This window comes from Mirounga angustirostris, unplaced genomic scaffold, assembly GCF_029215605.1.
Source record: "Mirounga angustirostris isolate CCGP_5_RB_7025 unplaced genomic scaffold, mMirAng1.0.hap1 SCAF_6, whole genome shotgun sequence".
Classification (NCBI taxonomy): Eukaryota; Metazoa; Chordata; class Mammalia; order Carnivora; family Phocidae; genus Mirounga; species Mirounga angustirostris.
In genome coordinates, this window is record NW_026991714.1 from 45,191,459 (window position 1) to 45,213,836 (window position 22,378).

Consider the following 22,378-nt stretch of genomic DNA (forward strand, 5'->3'; position numbering starts at 1 on the left):
GTCTGCTTCTCCCTCTCCCTCTGTCCCTCACCCCCCTCGTGCTCTCTCTCTCTCAAATAAATAAACAAAATATTGTTTTAAAAAGGCAAAAAACAGGGCGCCTGGGTGGCTCAAATGGTTAAGCGTCTGCCTTCGGCTCAGGGTCCTGGGATCGAGTCCCGCATCAGGATCCCTGCTCCTTGGGAGCCTGCTTCTCCCTCTGCCTTTCTCTCTTGCTCTGTCTCTCATGAATAAAACAAACAAACAAACAAACAAACAAGGCAAAAAACAGAGTTACTGAGATGAATAAAGGAATCCTTAGTGATCACCTATCCCTTAGTCAACTTAAAAGTTCCCACACTAAGATGATACCAATCCAGAGGTCAACATAGAAAAATACTTCAAATGGAGTTCTCATCAGAAAACTCCAACTGGAAAAAACCATCTATCTCTGTTCCTTTTTTTTTTAAGTTTTTTATTTTTTTTTAAATTCTTCTGAGGTTTGCTTTTACATTTATTATTAGAGCAGTCCAAAGTAGTCCTGCAGGGCTAATTTCTGCTCACTACTACAGAAGACTGTATACAATGCCCTACATATTATAAGGTCTTCCTATTTTGGATGATGGAAACATGAACTATTCCCAGCTCTGGATGAGCTCCAGGAAATGTTTGGCTCTATAAATCCAGAGAAACATGATCTTCTGTTCTAGAAAATGGTCTTGTATTACTTCCTTGGTAATTTTCTCTGTTTTCTTTGTTCTCTATTTTGTGGGACTTCTGTGAGTCACGTTTTAAGTTTTTGGATTGGCCCTTTAATTTTTTTTATTATTTCTTCTATTTTCCATGATTTGATCTTTTTGTTCTATTTTCTGCAAGAGTCCTCAACTTTATTTTCCAAAACAACAATTGGATTTTTAAAAATATTGATCACCAGGGCGCCTGGGTGGCTCAGTTAGTTAAGCAACTGCCTTCAGCTCAGGTCATGATCCTGGAGTCCCGGGATCGAGTCCCACATCAGGCTCCCTGCTCAGCAGGGAGTCTGCTTCTCCCTCTGACCCTCCCCCATCTCATGCTCTCTCTATCTTATTCTCTCTCTCAAATAAATAAATAAAATCTTAAAAAAAAAATATTGACCACCAGATTTTTATTTTCTAAGAGCTATTTCTTATCTACTAGTATCATTTCTTCATCGCATCCTAAACTTGTTTTACAAACTCAATACTTCTCTTATTAAGGATATTCATTGCAGTTTTTAAATTTTTCCTCCTTTCATTCATTTATTAATCAAATACTTATTGATAATAAGCCACGTGCCAGATGCTGATCTATTTGCTAAGAATATAGCAGTGAATCAAAACAAAGACTCTGCTTTCATGGAGCTTACGTTGTGGTGATGGTAGGCAAGCAATACAAAATTAATGAATAAACATATCGTATGTCCTTTTTTTTTTTTTTAAAGATTTTATTTATTTTTTAGAGAGTGAGCGCGAGAGAAACAGCATGAGAGGGGAGAGGGTCAGAGAGAGAAGCAGGCTCCCCGCTGAGCCGGGAGCCCGATGCGGGACTCGATCCCAGGACCCTGGGATCATGACCTGAGCCGAAGTCAGATGCTTAACCATCTGAGCCACCCAGGCACCCCCATATCGTATGTCCTTTAGTAATAAGTGCTACAAGGAATTCCCTCCCATCAAACTTTTCTCTCTCTTGCTCACTACACTCTAGCTGTACTACCTGTTCTTCAGTACCTTCAAGTTCCTTCTCCTCCCTCTATATGCTGATCTCTCTACTCAAAATATTCTTCCCCTGGTTCTTCATATGGATAGCAATTTATTATCCTCCTGAGCACCACATCTTAAGTATATCTCTTCTCCTTGCCCTATCACTACCATCAGTTTTCTGTCTCAATACCCTTTTAATTCCCTTCATGATAGTTTTCAAAACTTATAATGTTGTTCACCCTTTTAACTCCTTTCATAATAATTATCAAAACTTGTAATGTTCGTTATCTATCTAATAGCCATTCAGGCTTCTTCCTTGATAACTGAACCTGATTTTGTTTAGGTATCCAAGATCTTCCCTCTAGCCATGGGCTTCAAGGAAGTTTAGCCCAGCCCCAGTCCAGGGATGAATCTGGATTAGTCTAACCAAATCATGGTAATTCCATATACTTGCCAGTGATGGCTTAGGAAGGAATATGTGACCCAGTTTCTGATCAGTGGAATATAAGGAGGAGTCTCCTAGTAAGGCATCTGGGAAAGGTTTGCTCTTATAAAGATATTCAAAGAATAGATAGGCCTCTTTTTAGCCTCTGGGACATTGATTTACCTAAAAATGTCATCCTTTAACCATAAGAAAAGCTAGTGCATGGAGCATAGAAAGATAAAAATAAGCTGACCTTTGGTCTATCTTCATACTTCTTTATGTTCCCATGAGCTCTTCTTAAGGCATCTACTAGATAATGAGCCTCAAGGACCAGAGAGATATCAATGTAAGTAAGGATGGATATATTAAGTAATACTTACTTGTAAAATAAATAAATAAATAAAACTTACTTGTAAAACACGAGTGAGAAAAGAGAATATAATATAATAGTTATATACTCTGACATTAAAAATCATAAAATAAAATTGGAGAATTTAGACAGCATATACAAAAATTGTGTTACTGATTCCTAAAACAGCTTGTTCAATAGTTTTCTACAATCATAATTGATGGTGGTAGTATTTGTGTTGTTGTCTAAGGCCATTGTATGAATTAGGAGGAATAGAGCAAATAAGAATTGGGGGATATTTAATTCTATCATCTTGTGCTTTGAGAACCAAGGAAAAGGATATAGATAGATAGATAGATAGATAGATAGATAGATAGATAGATAGATAGATAGATAGGGATAGATAGATAGATAGGGATAGATAGATAGGATATAGATATAGATGGTGCAGAAAACACACACTTTTTCCTAGTTCTATCCACTAAATAGGCCCAGAAACAATGGCTAACCCAGTCACTGCCATAAGCCTTCCTAGGCCCAAACTGTCATCTTGAAATACCATTTCCCACTAAAGAAATCAGGGCTTCTTATAGATATTGCTTATTCCAGGTAGGATATAAACAGGATGAGCCTAAAACATCTTGACCTACCAGATGGCAAGGAAACTATCAAATACTGCTAGGGTCATTGCAAAAGACTCAGGAGCCAACTTGAAGAGGTTTTCATTCCCAATGACGGGAAATTTGAGCTTCAATAAAGATTAGAATTACAGTGGAATTCATGAGTTCACAATAGTATTTTTTAAATTAATTGATCACCTGTGAGGAATGACAGGAAAGTAATAAATAATCTTGAAAATGGTAAACAAAAGGATAAAATTCTTATCTTGCCTTTCCTCTATGAATTGTAATATGAGGTAACAAAACTATAGATTAAAAAAGTACCACTCTATAAAATTATTCCAGCTAATAGATGAAAACAAAATGACATAATTAGGATATCACTTTTTCAACCCCCAGTGAATTCATGGGTCCCAGCAATGAGCATCAGTGGCTGCTAACATCATAAAAATGGACAACCAGATGTTATGTGCCTCCAAATGAAGATCACAGCCTATACTCTTGACAAAAGTACTAATCCTGAGTCTGATCAAGTTTCACTATCACTTTGTCTATGTGTACAAAATATAGAAGAAATGTGTCGAACTGCACCATGAGCAAATTCAAACAGTCCAGATCCTTCAACAAATAATTTGCAAGTAAGAGAGATAAAAGGGAAACCTGTAAATTAAAAGAAACTTGAAAGAGGTATTTTTTAAGTGGCCAGGACTATAGTGTTTAAAAATGCTTTATGGGTGATAAACCATCAGGGAAATATAAGGAAGTCATTACTCCAAATCTAGATTAGTGGTGTAGTAGTCTGTTATGGTGGTAACCCTTACCTAATGAAGCACAACTCATGATATTCATGACTTTGTGCAGTCCCCTCCTCTTGAATCTGGGCTGGACCCAAGACTTGCTTTAACCAATAAAATGTAGCACAGTAATCCCTTGGCCTTCCAGGCCTAAGCCTTAAGAGCCTTCTAGAAGCTGTGGCACTCTTGCAAACCCTGACCTATCATTTAAAAAGTCCAGCATCCTATAGGAGAGACCATGTAGAAAGGCCACCTGGAGAGAAAGAAAGACCATGTAGAAAGGCCACCTGGAGAGAAAGAAAGCCTTCCCATTTGAGTCTGGCCACCAGCCAATCCACCAGCTGAGCGTAGCCACAGGAATGACCACCTGTGAAACAGAAGATGTAGAACCACCCAGCTGAACCCAGAGCAGATAGCAGAATTGTGAGCAAATACCATTGTCTGAAGAGCCAGTATCTTTTGGTGGTAATTTATTAGGCAGCGATAGATAACTGAAAATAGTGGTTATTGTGGGGGGAGAAACAAAGCGGTTTAGGATTAGGATGGAGTACATGGAGGCTTCTGGAATGGCCAGTGAAGTCCTTTTCATTTCTTGACCTGGGTGATGGCCACAAGGATATTTGCCTTATTGTGATTCACTAAGCTATACATTTGTTTTGTGTGGTTTTCTGAACCTGTGTTTTATGTTAAAATAAAAATAGTTTTAAAAGAAGAAAGAGGGTCGGGCGCCTGGGTGGCTCAGTTGGTTAAGCGACTGCCTTCGGCTCAGGTCATGATCCTGGAGTCCCGGGATCGAGTCCCGCATCGGGCTCCCTGCTCGGCAGGGAGTCTGCTTCTCCCTCTGACCCTCCTCCCTCTCATGCTCTCTGTCTCTCATTCTCTCTCTCTCAAATAAATAAATAAAATTAAATTAAATTAAAAAAAAAAAAAGAAGAAAGAGGGTCTCCTGGGTGGCTCAATCGTTAAGCGTCTGCCTTCGGCTCAGGTCATGATCCCAGGGTCCTGGAATCGAGCCCCGCATCGGGGTCCTGGCTCAGCGGGGAGCCTGCTTCTCCCTCTCCCACTCCCCCTACTTGTGTTCTCTCTCTCGCTGTGTCTCTCTCTGTCAAATAAATAAATAAAATCTTAAAAAATAAAAAAATAAAAGAAGAAAGAAAATCCACATGGTTTGGCATAGAGACATTTACTCTTCCTCCAAAATTCCTTCACACTACGGGCTTTTAAGAAATCACTTAAGGGCAGCAGCTCTTTCTGTCCGCGGGTCCTGTCCCTGTGCTTTAATAAAACCACCATTTTGCACGCACACGCACACACACACACACACACATATATCGCTTAGGACCTCCTAGTTAAAACTACTAATATATTCTAGTCCTATAGACATCAATATCCAAACAACATCAAGCATGGAAATATAAATTTCTTTGGGTCCCAGAGCTTGCAATTTGCAAAACTGAATTAATTGCTTTCATATCTCTAAATCTTTTCTCCTCGAAGTGAGAAAAAATATGTCTACCAAACAAAAAAATAAGAAGAGAAGCAGCAGTAACACTTTTATAAGTTGGCCTGCATTTTCTTACTGGCAGCAACTTGCTAGTCTCTTTTTTAAATGGATTTTCCAGTTTCAAAGGGGAAAATCTGTATTGCATTTGGGGTTTGTGCGTGCATGTGTGTGTGTGTGTGTGTGTGTGTGTGTGTTTGGAACTGTTAGAATTTTAGCTCTCATGTCCTGTGTTTTTCTAAAGTGCTTTAAACAGACTGTAGCATCTGAATTGCTTTCTTTTATTCTTTTGTCTTTACTTCTGACTTCATTTCCCATTTCCCAGTGCAAATTGCTGTATGTACCTTTTCTCTTAGAATGATGTTACCTAGCTTTACTGAGCAGATAAATTAAAAATTCTGATTAGGAGATTAAAATTCACTGCCATAACTCACACTGAATATTTTGTAAAATTTTCACAGTACATTTATTTTAATTGGATTAAAAACTATTACAAATTGAGTTCCTGTTGTTGCATTTCTACCTGGGAACCCAGTTCAGACCTTCCCAAAGATGACAACAGAGTAAAAACTACAATCAGTTTAGTAGTCCAGCAAAAATAAATAAAATAATAAAAAGAATCACTATTGTCATTTTAGGAATTACTATTACTAAAGCACCATTGATGATGTGGTCTTCTCACAGCCAACGTCCACAGAAAAAAAGAAGTGTTTCATGGAGACCAGATCTTGATTCAGTGTCTGTCTCAATGAGGTTTATCAAGGCATGAACTGCAACCCAGGACGGAAGGTCACTGTTTCTTCCACAAGCATAGGGAAAAATGTTAATTTGTCTCAGTCTATGTTTGTTTATTTTTGAGGAGTCTAAGAAACTCTCAATTCACACTAAATTCCCAAAGTCTTAGCTTCCATTCACAAAGACTGAAGGTAGTAGAAAGTTCTTGTTGCCACTAGAAATTACCAGTCTGCAATAGTTTTCCTAATCAGAAACTCCTGCTAGCTTCACCCGTGGTTCGGAATGCTTAACGGCATTATTTTTAATCAAAATATAATGTGATCAGTAGGGGCGCCTGGGTGGCTCAGTTGGTTAAGCATCTGCCTTTGGCTCAGGTCATGGTCCTGGGGTCCTGGGTTCGAATCCTGTGTCGGGCTCCCTGCTCAGCGGGGGAGCCTACTTCTCCCTTTCTCTCTACCACTCGTGCTCTCTCTCTCAAATGAATAACTAAAACCTTTTTTAAAAAATAATGTGATCAATATACATTTGTGTGTTATTTACACTGAGTCCTCTCCTTCTTTCTCCCATCCCTGCTATTCCTACCTGGGGAGCTGCAATTCCTCACTTCCCAGGAGAATCCATTCGTTTCTACAAATTAAGAACTAAGACAGATACTAATGGCATAATCTTTACCCACCTCCTACTTTCTTTTGACTAATTTTTCTTAAAGGGGACACAATAAGGCGCTCTTAGTGTGCTGGTTATGACACTTCGGGACACAAGCACAGAAGACAACTGTATTAGAATAAGATTTGTCTGTGGATAACAATAACACAGGTAACACTGGCTTAAATAAGATAGTACTTTATTTCTCTCTTACTAAGGTCCAGAAGTAAGTAGCTCAGTGCGGTATGGAGGTTTACTACAAGAAGTCTTCAGGAACCTAGACTCCTTCTGTCCACTTACTTTACTCTGCATGAACTCCATCTTAAAAGGACATCTCAGGGGCGCCTGGGTGGCTCGGTTGGTGAAGCATCCAACTCCTGATTTTAGCTCAGGTCATGATCTCAGGGTCCTGAGACTGAGCCCAGCGTCAGGCTCCACACTGGGAGTGGAGCCTGCTTAAGATTCTCTCTCTGTCCCTCCCTACTCTGTTCTGCCCACCCCCCACCACTTACGTGCACTCTCTCGCTAAAAAACAGAAACAAAACAAAAAGCTTTTTAAAAAATCAGGGAAGAGGGCGCCTGGGTGGCTCAGTTGGTTAAGCAACTGCCTTCGGCTCAGGTCATGATCCTGGAGTCCCGGGATCGAGTCCCGCATCGGGCTCCCTGCTCGGCAGGGAGTCTGCTTCTCCCTCTGACCCTCCTCCCTCTCATGTTCTCTGTCTCTCATTCTCTCTGTCTCAAATAAATAAATAAAATCTTTAAAAAAAAAAATCAGGGAAGAATGATATTGGGGGGTAACCGGCACTCTCTACCACCCCAACTCAAAGAGCAGTTGGCATACTACACAAGAAATACTCAGGAGTAGGACCAGCAGGCAATCAGCGCGAGGTGTGCCAGGGCTCCAGCTTCTCTTCTCTGAGACTCCGTTGGCCTGGCAACGCCCCAGTGTTGGCTGTGTCTTTGACCTAGCTCCCTTCCTACTCAGTAGTTCCAGGCATCACATCCAGATGCCATAAAGTCCAAAAGAAGAAGGGGAAGAAGAATATGTCTCTACCCTTTGTCTCCTTTTTGAAAGGAAAGAGAACTTTCTTAGAAGCTTCTAGCAAACTTTCCTCCAAGCCTCACTGGCCAGAATGCATCACAACCCCATGCCTTGTATAATCACTGGCAAGGAGAACATACCACCATGACAGGCATGGACCGATCATTACCCACCCCACAAAAGCCGTTAAGTGGGGTGAGCTTCTCTGAAAGCTTTGCATAAAGGAAGTTCAAGACCCAAACAAAATTGGGCTTCTGGTTGAAAGAGGAATGGGGAAAGGATGTTGGGTTGACATCCAACTGTGCCTACCACACTCCATATTCTAACTTCCCATTATGATATACTGCCATTTCTAGCCAGATAAATTGGACTCTCAGATTACATTGTCATAATTATCCTTATAAATCAGCCCAGTTCTTATGCCCATCTCCTACCAACAAATCGTGACTGAAGAATAAACAAATGTGTGGAATAGTACACATCTAGATTAAGTAGACTGCAAACATGTACAGTTCTCCCTATCTTCTGTTCACAGTACAAATTTCATATACAGCCACCTAAGTTCACCCTTTCAGTATCAATATGAGAAAATCTCCCTAAGACAAATACATGTTGTGGGGTTTTTTTTAAGATTTTTTTTTTTTTTTTTTTTTAATTTGAGAGAGAGAGCACAAGAGGGGGGAGCGGGAGAGGGAGAAGCAGACTCCCCGCCGAGCAGGGAGCCCGATGCGGGACTCGATCCCAGGACTCCAGGATCATGACCTGAGCCGAAGGCAGTCGCTTAACCAACTGAGCCACCCAGGCGCCCATACATGTTGTTTTTAGGCCGAAATTCATTTCCTACTTTATAAGTATCAGATCTCCGATGAGCATTTCACTGGAAGCCACTGGGCCCTCACAGGAAAAGTATGACCGACTGCAACAGTAAGTCGAGGAAAAGAACAGTCCACCAGTCCCCACCCAGACCTGTGTTAAGCCACAGTTCGCAGCTACAGCACTGATTTCATAGTACTCTTCTGACCTCCCACAGGACTTATGTGGGGGGAGTTTTCAGGTTCATTTTTCTTTTGATTCATTAACAATCCAATGGCAATTTGAAAAAAAGGAATTGAAAAAGGAATTGAAAAAAAGGAGCCTGGGTGGCTCAGTCGTTAAGCGTCTGCCTTCGGCTCAGGTCATGATCCCAGGGTCGTGGGATCGAGCCCCGCATCAGGCTCCCTGCTCTGCAGAAGCCTGCTTCTCCCTCTCCACTCCCCCTGCTTGTGTTCCCTCTCTAGCTGCGTCTCTCTCTGTCAAATAAATAAAATCTTTAAAAAAAAAAAAAAAAGGAAAGACAATTATTGCTCAAACAGGAAGACATTGTGTGCTCTGAAGCTACAGTTCACTTTTTTGCATATCAAAGTTTAAAAAGTAAAAGAAAACCCAGCATAGAGAGAGAAAAGTGCGCGAAATTTGTCACCGATGCCTGGATTAGATGAGCTTTCCTTCTCATTAAAAGAAGACCCTCTTAGGTCGGTGCTAAAAGCATCACTGAAGGCTAAAACAGATGACACTGTCCATATGATCACAAGGTAGTCTTAGTATTATTTCTTAATTGAAACATCTTTATCAAGGAAGTTACTGAAAGTTTCTAGAAGCAATACTAAAAATTTATTCTGTGGTAAGAAAAGTGTGGTAGTAATTTTCAAAATACCTTTAGAAATGAAGTAACTCCTTAATACTTCTGATATTCTTTTACCTAGAAATTTACTAAATCCTATGAAATAATGTATTTTCGAAACATCCATGTGATGAACATGATTATCAACAAAGTTTCGATGCACACAAACTGAACAGCAGCTGTTAAATGATTTGTCTAAAAGTAAATGCTGATTCAGACTCATTAGCATACCAGAAGTACAGCTGCTTATAACACATACAAGATTAAGTTAACAAAACTCACTCCAAATATACTGACTAGTTATTCTCCATATGTTAGCAAAGTTTATCAAGCTTGAAGGAAAGTTATTGAATCAGCTCTAGGAGCTTTCAAATCTTTAATATTTCACTGGCAGCTACTTTATGAGAAACAGGCCATGAAATTGTATTTAAACTTTACTGTCATATTTTCAATTGTTCTGCATACAATTAGATCAAAACTTGAGAATATGCATGGGCTAAATGATGGGCAAGGCGAATAAGAGAGGGTTATGGTTTGTTTGTTTTTTGTTTTCTGTTTTTTTTCCCAGGGATCTGGGGCTTCAAAACCATCAGGAAATCACAGCCCCATGACCTTCATGTGCTCATGCACTAGCAATTCACAACGCCATGCATTTTTCCAATGCTCTTTTCTCCTTTGGCAAGACGAGTACTCTCAAATGAGGCAACGTCTCATTTTCTCTGGAGGTATTCTAACTTTAACTCTTCTCTTCCCTCTGCCTGTACATACCTTGAAAGTGCCCTCCCAAAGAATCACGAGATAAAATCGAACAGGATTTGTGGATGCAATGACTGTTAGACAATATGCTATAGTTTTATTCATTCAGAACGTATTCATTCCAAGTCCTTCCTGTGCACTAGCCATCTCATACTTTTGCATGTGTAATAATTTAACTTCACAATAAAATAAAAAGTAACACGTTTTCTTTTCACGTGAATACAATGCTTGCACCAGCAGCAACAATGGTCAGGACTACGAAGAAGTCTTCGAGAACCTTAATCCCTTACATTGCTGGACTTGCACTGACTACTATAGTTGGCCGTGATTCAACTTTAGGTGTTTTTAAGCTTTGCAGTGAAATAAAGTCTTTTTTTTTTTTTAAAGATTTTATTTATTTATTTGAGAGAGAGAGAATGAGAGACAGAGAGCATGAGAGGGAGGAGGGTCAGAGGGAGAAGCAGACTCCCTGCTGAGCTGGGAGCCCGATGCGGGACTCGATCCCGGGACTCCAGGATCATGACCTGAGCCGAAGGCAGTCGCTTAACCAACTGAGCCACCCAGGTGCCCTGCAGTGAAATAAAGTCTTATAAAAGAAATGGCATAAACATCTTTGCCAATAACTAAATGCAAACCCCTTCTCACTGGGTTCCCCTACAATTGTGTCAGTCCCTTACACGCTGGTGAAAACAAGCATATAGCCAAATTTCTAAGACTTAAGACAGCCTTAGTTTAGCTGTTTTACTAATATAAATAAGTCATCCATCTTTCTCCCATGTTAAATAAACGACAGCAAAGGAATACTTGACCAAGTTGCATCCCCTGACAGAATGGGTTGTTGATGATCCTTCCTCCAGAAGTACCAGAGCAGGAGGAAGAATCTGGAAAGTCAATTACATTGCTCTCAAGTGCCCTGATTTGATATCCTTTTAAAATGGTTATAAATGTTATGGTGACTGAAAACAAATATGGAATAAGGACACTAAATAAACGCTTTCCTTTTAGGAAAGATTCAGGGGCCAGAAAGAGAAAAGGAACGTAATCAGGAAGAACTTAACCATTTCTTTACAGAATTAGGGTAAAACTTACAGTTCGATACCTAGTTTAGAAGGTATTTCTAAAGCCAGAAAATTACTAAATTCACAAGATAACCAAATGTTAGGTAGTGGTTGTGGGCAAGGTTGCCGGGGAGGAAGAGACACGCACCAAATATACCCAGGAGAGTCATGATTTTCCGCAGTTTCAATTCAGTTTGGTTTTTTTGGTTGTTTTTTCTGCCTCACACTCTCTAGTGAGTCACTATATCTCTGGAAGTCTCCCCAACTGAGTTTCTCTCCATCTATAACTTTAGCAAGTGTTACAAAATATGCCAATGTTCCTCTTTTGCCTCCCCGCCCCCGTCTCCAGAGAGGGAAAGGAACCGTACAACTTGGGAGCGTAATGACACGGTCCTTTCTGCCTCTGATGAAATCATCCCACAAGTGATCTGAAAGTTCAAGTGAAGCTGTGGTCGATACCTCGTTTCACAAAACCAGGCCAACGTTACCAGGAGGGAAATTCTGCTTTATAGGCCGGGAATCCCCCGGGAAGTCTCCATAAACGAGGGATATCCCCGCGGCTCTCTTCAGAAAGAGCTCAGAACTTAGGGGAGAGCAAGGTGCTTCTGGCCCGGGCCTGAACAGACCCCCAGGCGGGCTGAGCGGAGAAAACGAGGTCGCGTCCCCCACCCCGCGGCCTGCACCTGCCTCCCGCAACCGCGCCGCCGCACTTCCCAGAGCATCCCCCGCCCGCTGGCCCCCGGCCCAAGCGCAGCCTCGCCCGAGCCCGGGGCCGGGCCGCAGGAGAAAGCTGGCCGGGCGAGGCGCCCTTGGGCCCCCGAGGTCCCCGCGCCCGCAGGTTGCGCGCCGCAGGTGGAGGGCGGGGCGGACACCCGCTCTGCACGCGCCCTCGGGGGCCAGGGTCGGCGCAGCTGTGCAGGCCCCCCGGCGGGCGCGGCGCTCCCCGGAAGCCCCCCACGGCGCGCGTACCTCGGATGTAGGTGCACTTGCCCTCGTCCAGCAGGCTGGAGGCCGCGCCGCCCATGGCGGCGGTGCGGGCGGTGCGGGCGGTGCTCCCGGGGCGGCGCTCCCAGCTGCCGTCGGCGCCCGCCGCTCGCTCCTGGAGGTGGCTGCGACGCGAGCCCGGCTCTGCGGTGAAAGGACAAACTTCCTCCGAGAGGCGCCGCCTTCTGGGGCGCCTCCTCCAGGTCCGCGCCCTCTGAGGATCTGTGGGCTGGCCCGGGGGCTGTCTTCCCGCCCTCGCTTCACTGGGGAGCTCCGAGGGGATGTCCAGTCTGGAAAGACTTCCCGCTCATTCCTTCTCCTTGCTGCCATTTTGCCTCCTCTTCTCACCGGTTATGGGCAGCCGAGAAACACCTTTGGGTAAGTGGACAATTTCCCTTAGTGACTGCAAACCTCTGTGAGCTGGAACCTTCTCCACTGACAAGCCACGAGGTGGAATTCAAGACCCCATTGCTTTGCACGCCCGCCGGGTACAAGAAACAGCAGTTCCCAAGCATCACCTGAGAACTTGTTAGAAATGCAAAATTGCAGCACCCCCACCCGTCTATACCCCTCTACACTTGTACGTGTGCGCGCGTGCGCACACACACACACACTGCACCCCAATTAGAAACTCCAGGAGTGGGGCCCGGCAAACTGTTTTCACAGGCATGCCAGGTAGTTCTGGTGCCTGCTGAAGTTTGAGAACCGACAGTAAACTGTACCTTCCTGCAGCCATGAAGTAGGGCCAAGGAGGGGGTGGGAAATGAAGGGGAAGAAAGAAAGGGAGAAATACAAAAACGGGGAAAACCTAAACCTGGGTTCTGCAATATGTTGCCAGTCCTGAAACTTCTGAAGACGCCCGTCAAAGTCTGTTCTTAACACCTTTAGGTCCAGTTCTTCCCTTTGACAAACTGGAAATAGTTCATTAGAAAGGGCATCTATTATTTTTCCCACAACCACTATTTAGCTTGGCTGCCTCTCCCAAATAACACTCAACTGGGGCAGAAGGGTCACCATGCATTTCTTCCTATTCTTAGTAATCAGATTTTTAGTGACTCCTATTGACTTAACCTCCAGGGTCAAATGGTCTGTACACACAAGAACCAGGCCTGAAGAGGACTTGGAAGGCTTTGCCCTCAAAAGTTAATTAACTAGCATTTTAATGCCAAGATTTCTCACACCTCACACCCAATCTCTCTCACCCTACACTCTAATCCATCAATAAAATCCTCTCCATTCTGCTTTGAAAATATATCCAGTATCCACCCATTTCTCACCCCTTCCCCTGCTATCACCCTCATCATTTCTCACCTGGATAATTACACTAGCCTCCTAACTGGTAAGCCCCGGTATATCATTGACACTAGGCCCCACGTCCTCTGTGTCCTCATCTACCACCACTCTCCCCCTTGCTCTCTGTTCCAGCCCCACTGGCCTTTTTGCTCTTCTAGGACACACCTTTGCATGTGCTCTTGCTTAGCCTAGGATGGTCTTCCCTCAGATATTCACGTGGTGCACTCTCTGTCTCTTATTTCATTCAAATCTCCTCTTAAATGCTAACACCTCAAAAGAGGTTTTTTTTTTTTTACCCCCTGTTTATACACTGGCCCTCATGTCTGTCCCACTCCTTTCCCTTCATTATTTCTATTCATATCACTTAGCATCATCTGGTATGTTCCTTTATCTGTCCCCACTGAAATGGAAACTCCATAAGGTTGGGGATTTTCTTTATTGATGTTGTTTCTTGTTTGTTTGTTTTTTTAATTATTCATTTTCTTTCTTTTTTTTTTTTTTTTTAAGGGCAGGGATTTTTGTTCATTGCATTCTCTGATATATCTCAAATGCTTAGAACAGCATCTGGCACATAGACGCTCAATAAAAAAACATTGAATGAGTGAATGGATGAAATATAAAATACCGGATCTGGACTTAATGAAAGCTGTGAATCTCGATGAATAAAGAGCATTTCCAGGTAGCTACTCAATGATTTAAAGTCTTCAATGTTCAATCAGCTCTTTTCTCAATATTCTAGTTAGCTCTTAGAATTATATATCTTGGGGCACCTGGGTGGCTCAGTAGGTTAAGTGTTTGTCTCTTGATTTCGGCTAAGGTCGTGGTCTCGGGGTCCTGGGATGGAGCCCCAGGTTGGGCTTTGGGCCTGTGCTCTGCGTGGAGTCTGCTTGTCCCTCTCCCTCTCCTCCTCCCCTGCTCATGCTCTCTCTCTCTCTCACTCTCTCAAATAAATAAATAAATACATATATATTTTTTAAAAAAGAAGTATATCATCTCAGAGTAGTTTCATTATATAAATTGCAAAAGTTGTGGGGTGCCTGGGTGGCTCAGTCATTAGGCATCTGCCTTCGGCCCAGGTCATGATCCCAGGGTCCTCGGATCGAGCCCCGCATGGGGCTCCCTGCTCAGTGGGGAGGCCTGCTTCTCCCTCTCCCACTCCTCCTGCTTGTGTTCCCTCTCTCGCTGTGTCTCTCTCTGTCAAATAAATAAAAGATAAAATCTTTAAAAAAAATAAATAAATTGCAAAAGTTGTGCCTCAGAATGCTGTTATTGTTATTGAAGAAAACTTAATTCGGATCTTCTGCCAGAGGATAGTTTTGGCTTGTCACCTCTTGTTTGGAAACAATCTGAGAAAAGACTGATTATTCTCATCTCTCATTCTTAACTCATTTGTAGCACTCACAGATGGAGCAAGGTACAAGGAAGGATTCTTATGTGTGTAGTATCAACAAGCTTTGTAACCACACTTTCAGCTTCAGATCCTAACCTGATAACTTAGCCATGTGACCTGGTCAAATTGCCTAACTTACTTGTCTCAGTCTCTATCTGTTAAATGGAGTTGGTAACAGTTACCTCCTGTGCTGTTGTCAAAATTACATTTGATCAGGTCTGTGAAACACTTAACATATTCCCAGGAACATAGTAAGTATTCAGTAAATGGAAGCTCGGATTGTTATTATCAGTAACAACAAGAGTGGTCAAGGAAGCAATTTTCTAGAGAAAGTATAATCTTAATTAGAACTTGAAAATCACTGATATTACATTAAGAAAGAACTTCTGCTCCCATTTTTTCCCCCAAATAAAGCTCCTTTCCTCCAACTGGTTTACAGGAAAAAATAAGGAATCTATTATTTTAGTCACAGTATTTAATATTTGCAAATCCTATGTGGGCATCATTTTATTAATCACACGCTAAAAATGAGTCTCCAAGCAATTCAATAACTTTATGAAACAGATTCAACTTCATATGATTCAAATCAGCTAGTTTAGAGAACTTCCTATGCAATGTTAGTTTTTGTATTCTATCAATGTATTTCATTTTAAAATACTCTTAGGACCACTTCTTTCTCGGGGGCGCCTGCGTGGCTCAGTCAGTTAGGTGTCCAACTCTTGATTTCAGGTCATAATCTCAGGATTGTGAGATCTAGCTCTGCGTGGGGCTCAGTGCTGAGCGTGGAGCCTGCTTAAGATTCTTTCTCCCTCTCCCTTTCCCTTTGCTCCCCCAGCCCCAGTGTGCTCTCACCCTCTATCTAAAAAAAAGGTGGGGAGGGCAGCTGGGTGGCTTAGTTAGTTAAGCATCTGCCTTTGGCTCAGGTCCTGATCCCAGAGTGCTGGGATCGAGTTCTGTGTCAGGCTCCCTGCTCCGCGGGGAGCCTGCTTCTCGCATTGCCTCTGCCTCTCTCTCTCTCATGAATACATAAAACCTCAAAAAAAAAAAAAACAACCCCCCCCCCACTTCTTTCAGGTAAATAGCACATTCTAAAATGATTACCTTTTTAAATATCTTAATTGAGATATAATTCACATACCATAAAATTCACCCATTTAGATTACCTTTTTTAAACGAGCAGATTAGATTAATAGACATTTAGTACTAGTACCTGTAGAATGAGCATTTGTTTTGGGATTCTCTTACCTGTCATAGAACTATGAACCCCTTGTTTGCCATGTTCTCGTTTGAGTTAGTGACATCTGTCTATTTGGGCATTTAACTGCCTGCAGAGCACGGACAATCTCAAACTTCTTTGCACATCCCCAAGTACCTTGTACGGCTGTGTCATATAGGAGTGGGAGGACTGTAATTACTTGATTGTATGATAAGTACACATGGTAGGTTATACCAGTTATCCAATTTAATCTTCACAAAAACAGACTGAAGTAGGCACTGTTATTATCACCATTTTAAAGATGAGAAAAATCAAGGTGAATAAGTTTAAGCAGATTAACTAAGGTCATCTGTCACCTGGGTTTATCTAACTCCAGAGTTCATCCTCTTAACCACGGATGCTACTACTTTTATATTAAATCTTGCTTTTGTTTATTTACATAAATAATCCAGGTTTTACTATAAAAAATTAGAAACTATTGACAAACAAAAAGAAAAAAGGGGGGGACTCATCCACATCCCAAAGTCAGTATCTGTATTTTATTTATTTATTTATTTATTTATTTATTTATTTATTTATTTATTTATTTATATAGAAGGAGAGAGAGTGCACGTGAGCAAGGGGAGGGGGACGGACAGAGGGAGAGAGAGAATCTTAAGCAGGCTCCATGCTCAGCGCCAAGCCCCGGGTGGGGCTTGATCTTACAACTCTGAGATTGTGACCTGAGCTGAAATCAAGAGTCCAACACTTAATGAACTGAGCCACCCAGGTGCCCCAATGTCAATATCTTTAGATAAATAAAAATCACCAGTTTGGTATAGATTTCTACAAACTTACATAGAAACATATGTGCAATTATAATTTAGAATTAAATAAAAACTTATTTATAGTTACTTAGTTACCAAAATGAGGTGATGCTCTTTATATATTCTGTAATCTCTATTGTGATTTTTCATTTGGAATATTTCATTTAAATAAATATGTAAGTCTAGGTCAATGATAGTTCATTGTGTAAATGTAACCTAAATCACTTATCTACCAGCAATGTATGCCTGCTTGTTTCCCTACTTCTCAGTCACACTGGACATTTTCATATCTTTTTTTGAATTATTGTCATTAATTTCATTATTCATTTTATTTTATTTTATTTTTATTTATTTTTATTTTTTTATTATTTTTTAAAATTTTATTTATTTATTTGATAGTGAGAGACACAGCAAGAGAGGGAACACAAGCAGGGGGAGCGGGAGAGGGAGAAGCAGGCTTCCTGCTGAGCAGGGAGCCCGATGCGGGGCTTGATTCCAGGACCCTGGGATCATGACCTGAGCCGAAGGCAGATGCCTAATGTGAGCCACCCAGGCGCCCCTATTTTTATTTTTATTTTTATTTTTTTGAAGATTTTATTTATTTATTTGACAGAGAGAGAGATAGCGAGGGAAGGAACACAAGTGGGAGAGTGGTAGAGGGAGAAGTGGGTTTCCCGCCGAGCAGGGAGCCCAGTGTGGGGCTGGATTCCAGGACACTAGGATCATGACCTGAGCCAAAGGCAGACGCTTAACGACTGAGCCACCAGGCGCCCCTCATTATTCATTTTAATATTTGGCAATTTAGGAGTCAAAATAAGTATCACATTCTGTGGTTTGATTTTGAAATCCTTAAAGAGAAAGATTATTTTTTCATGGACTTTTTGGGTATACACGTTCCCTTGTGAATAGGTTGTTCTTCTATTTTTATGTTTTGCTATTTGAGAAGGAAAATCTGTGTCCTAAGATGGCCGACCGAGCCAGTGAGAGAGTCCCAGTCCTTGCCCCGGGGCTCTTCCGGGTTCTTCTCCCTGCCCCGCTTCACACACGTGCCAAAAGTACCAAGTATGCGGAAGTAGAAGTGTATAAATTGCCCCCTTTGTGCTTGGGGCTCAGACCTTTGGAGACCACTCTCCTTTGAGCCTGCTGGCATTAAATAAACCTCCTGTCCTCCAAGATCTCTGAGTGCCACTTGGTTCTTCCATCGGGCAATCCGGTCCAGGTTCTGTAACATTTGGTTCCCTGACTGGGAAACCCAACCTTGCTGGCCCATTGTTGCCACTGGTTTGGGGGCAACGGTGGGACGGTGATGGAACGAGGGATCCTAACGGAGAAGGCACACCCTGCCTAATTTTCAGCAGTCTCCTGCCCTGGTCGTTCGCCTCGGTCCGGCCGTGCTCCACTGGACTGGAGGAGACTTGGCAGGTGAGGACCTGGTCCCGATGTCGGATTCCGGTAAGGACTGGGGCCCCAGGACCCAGATAGGCCCACCCCCATTGGGGTGGATGGGGAGCCTGATCACCTCCCAGAGACCTCTTAGAGGTCTCACAGGTAGAGATTCCCAGGGAGGTAATGTAATAACTTCTGGAGTGTGAATGTGTGAGAGAATGTGCAGTCCCACCTGGCTTGCTCAAACGGACAGATTCTGTGACTCCACGGGCGGGCACCCTTAAGGTCCCCAGAAGCCTCCGGAGTCTGAGTGGGCCCGTCTGTGATTCTGTGGTGAATGGCATACGGTCTATGTTGGCATCGGAATAGTTTCCGATCATAAGTCACAAGGCTGAGACTGCTAAGGCTAAGCCTCACCTAAGCTCCTTCAGGACACGGCCAGACAGGCATCTGATTGGTCTTCTCATCTCAGGAGCAACCCCCCTTGTCTGTCTCTGCGCCACCACACACGGGGACATCACCATGGGGTCAGGGCAGAGTAAATCTACGGTTCTAGAGACCATGATCAAAAATTTCAAGAAGGTCTGGCCAAATTGCCTAAGCCCAGTCGTGTGTGAAATGCTTCAGCACACTTGATGGAGACAAAGTGGAGCAACCAAAATTGAGATCCTGAGACAGGCCTGGGGGTCTGGAAATTGTGGAGGTCGGAGGACCTGGGAGTCAAGTCGGCCTTCTCTAACGAGGCAAGAGCTCCAGCTGTTTAGGTTTAGCTTCACAGAGCACCTTTCCCTGTCATCTCTGGGTGGTGGGAGGTTGGGGCAAGCATCCCCCAGGGATGGAACAGGTCTCAGGTAGGGAGAGGTAGGGGACACTGCTTCTTCTGGAGAGGACTGGGGCAAAGAAGTCAGGGGAGGAAACCCACTAAAATGAAAACAGAGAAGGCGTCAGATCAAGAGCCAAGCTACTACACTGTTCAAAGGCAGATTCCGGTTGTCTGTCTGGGATAGGGCTGACATTGGCGATTTAAACAAGATACCCCAGGCCATACAGATCCTGCTGGTCCACTGGCCGCACTCTGAACAGCAAAGCTTAGACATTGTTTCCAGACCTCCTCTATAAGAGTCATCTGGGAGGACCTTGTTAAAAAGGCAACTATTTGGGGTATGGGGTAGCCACGTGATGGGTATTACGGAGGGCAGGTGTTGTGATGAGCATGGGTGTAATACTATCCGGCCTATGCATACCCACTGAATCAAAATGGGTGGGATGGGGGGAATATCTCAGAAGCTGTGTGTTTAAAAAGCAACACCCGGGGCACCTAAGTGGCTCAGAAAAAAACTATCAGACTCGGGATACCGAGCTTCATGGAAGAAGGCACAAATCTGCCAACAACAGGCCTGATACCTTGGTTTTCTCCTCACCCAAGGTTAAAGAGAACTAAGGCCAGAGAGGAAAAGGATCATCGTCTCCCTGCCACAGCCCCAGACAAAAAGGGACCTACAAGAATTCCTGGGGACTGCAGGATTCTGCTGCATCTGGATCCCTGGGTTCTCGGCAATAGCAAGACCCCTTTATGATCTCTTAGGGGGACCAGATCGAGAACCCCCTGCCTGGACTGAAAAAGAAAAAGTAGTGCTCGGGCTACTCACCCAGACTGTTGGACCCTGGCAATGGCCAATTTCTTACCTGTCAAAGAAGCTGGACCCCGTGGCAGCGGGATGGCCACCATGCCTCAGAGTGCTGGCAGCCACAGTCCTACTCATCAAGGAGGTGGACAAACTTACCCTGGGGCAAGAACTCAAGGTCAAGTTCCCTCATACAGTTGTGTCCCTCATGAATGCACAGGGACACCACTTCCTTTCCAACTCTCGGCTAGCACAATACCAAGGGCTCCTCTCCGAAAACCCGTGGGTCATCCTCGAAACAGAACATTAAATCCAGCAACCTTTCTCCCCGTGGAAGAGGAGGAACCAGACCGTGACTGTTCTGAGGTAGATGAAGAGGTCTACGCGAGCAGTCCAGATCTGCAGGATCAAGCCGTAAAGAATCAGAGCTCACGGGGCACCTGGGTGGCTCAGTCGGTTAAGTGGCTGCCTTCAGCTCAGGTCATGATCCTGGGGTCCTGGGATCAAGCCCCGCGTCGGGCTCCCTGCTTGATGGAGAGTCTGCTTCTCCCTCTCCCTCTGCCTGCCTCTCTGCCTACTTGTGCTCTCTATCTCTCTGTCAAAAAAAAAAAAAAAAAAAAAAGGATTTAAAAAAAGAATCAGAGCTCACGCTGTTCAGCGATGGCAGCAGTTACCTACAGGAGGGTGCCCGGAAAGCGGGTTATGCAGTACGCCTTCACTACTGTACATATACATGGGGCCATCTACAAGGAAAGGGGCCTCCTAACTGCAGCAGGAAAAGCTATCAAGAACAAGGAGGAGATACTGAGACTCCTCGAAGCCGTCTGCTTCCAAAGGAAGTAGCAATCCTGCACTGTAAGGGACACCAGAAAGGTGATGACCCCATAGCACAGGGAAATCATCTGGCTGCCAAGACCGCAGCCAGTGAGGACATGGACAGAGCCCCTTCCCTCACCATGGCCCTAACACCCCCGGAAAAAGTCCCTCCCGCCCAGTTACACTAACCCCAACCTCCCACCACCCAGAGACGACAGGGAAAGGTGCTCTGTGAAGCTAAAGAACCTAAACACTAAAAAGGAAAAGGAATGGGCCATGGCTGAGGGGGCCACCCTGACTGAAAAGGGATGGTGGATGATGCCAGATGGGCGCATCTTTGTTCCAACAGCAACTGGAGGGCATCTAGTCAAGAAAACATCAGTCAGCTACCAGCACTATGCCGAGCAATGAGTGAACGAAAAATAATGCTCGGTCTGCACCACGGCCCCCGCCGGGTGTCCAGAGGATGGGAGCAACCCCCTTCGAAGAAGATCTAGAGGTAGACTTCACAGATGTTCCCCCGAGTAGGGGTTCAAATATCTCCTAGTAACAGTATGCATATACTTTGGGTGGGTCGAAGCCTTCCCAACCAGGACAGAGCAAAGCCAGGAAGTAGCTAAAGTCCTCTTGCAGGAGATCGTGCCCCGGTTCGGCCTGCCATTAACAATCCATAGTGACAGTGGACCCGCATTTGTGGCAGACATTGTACAGCTCTTGACCAAATCTCTCAACATCACCTGGAGACTCCACACCGCTTACCGGCCCCAAAGTTCAGGGAAAGGGGTTTTCGGGAGACTATGGAGTCAGGATGAACCCCGGCAAGTTGAGAACCCTATGTGAATTGGAATGGCCCACCTTTGATGTCAGGTGGCCTTCAGAAGGGACATTGGATGTCCCAATGACTCATCGAGTATGGCAAGTCATAATAGGAGAACCAGGACAGTTTCTGTACATTGATTCCTGGCTAGGAATTGCTCAGACCCTTCCCCCTGGGTGTGATTCACTTGCAATAGGCAGGGACAGGCCAGGGTCTTAATTGCCTCATCCAAGTGACCTAAAGAAAATCAGCAAAAGCCCCAGTCTCCACAAATCCTAGCCAGAGATCCCGAGGCTGAACCAAACCTGCCACCCCATACATAACCTCAAGACCGTCTACCACAGGCCATGGTAGACCTCATAGAATCCCTCTTCCAGACTTATCAGCCAACCTGGGAAGACTGCCAACAGTTAAAGGTGCACGGCAGTACCTGGAAGAGCACGCACCAGTGGGAGTCATCAACCCTGCTGCCTGGGCTAATACAGCGGCACCCGAAAAGCACCCAGCTTGGGACTTCACCACAACCGAGGGACAGGCCCACATCCACTGGTACCAGGAGGCCCTCCTCTGGGGAATCCGGGTAGGAGCTAAGAAACCCATGAACGTGACTAAGGTATCCTCAGTCACGCAACAACCAGGGGAGTCCCCCAGGGACTACTACGAAAGACTATGTGAAGCCTACAGGATATACACTCCATTTGACCCCGAAGCACAGGAAAACCAACAGATGGTAAACACCTCCTTCGTGGCTCAGGCCGCCCCAG

The 22,378-nt window shown here is 44.0% G+C and overlaps 1 protein-coding gene across 1 annotated transcript in view; it reads right to left on the reverse strand.

Moving 5' to 3' along the window:
• Positions 1-12,438, reverse strand: part of NIBAN1 (niban apoptosis regulator 1) — a 155,066-nt gene extending 142,628 nt beyond the window's left edge. Inside the window, exon 1 of the mRNA XM_045877330.3 lies at positions 12,251-12,438. Coding sequence (XP_045733286.1) covers positions 12,251-12,305 — 55 coding nt within the window. The 5' untranslated portion in view covers positions 12,306-12,438. The remainder of the gene's footprint in view (positions 1-12,250) is intronic.
• Positions 12,439-22,378: the final 9,940 nt, after the last annotated feature.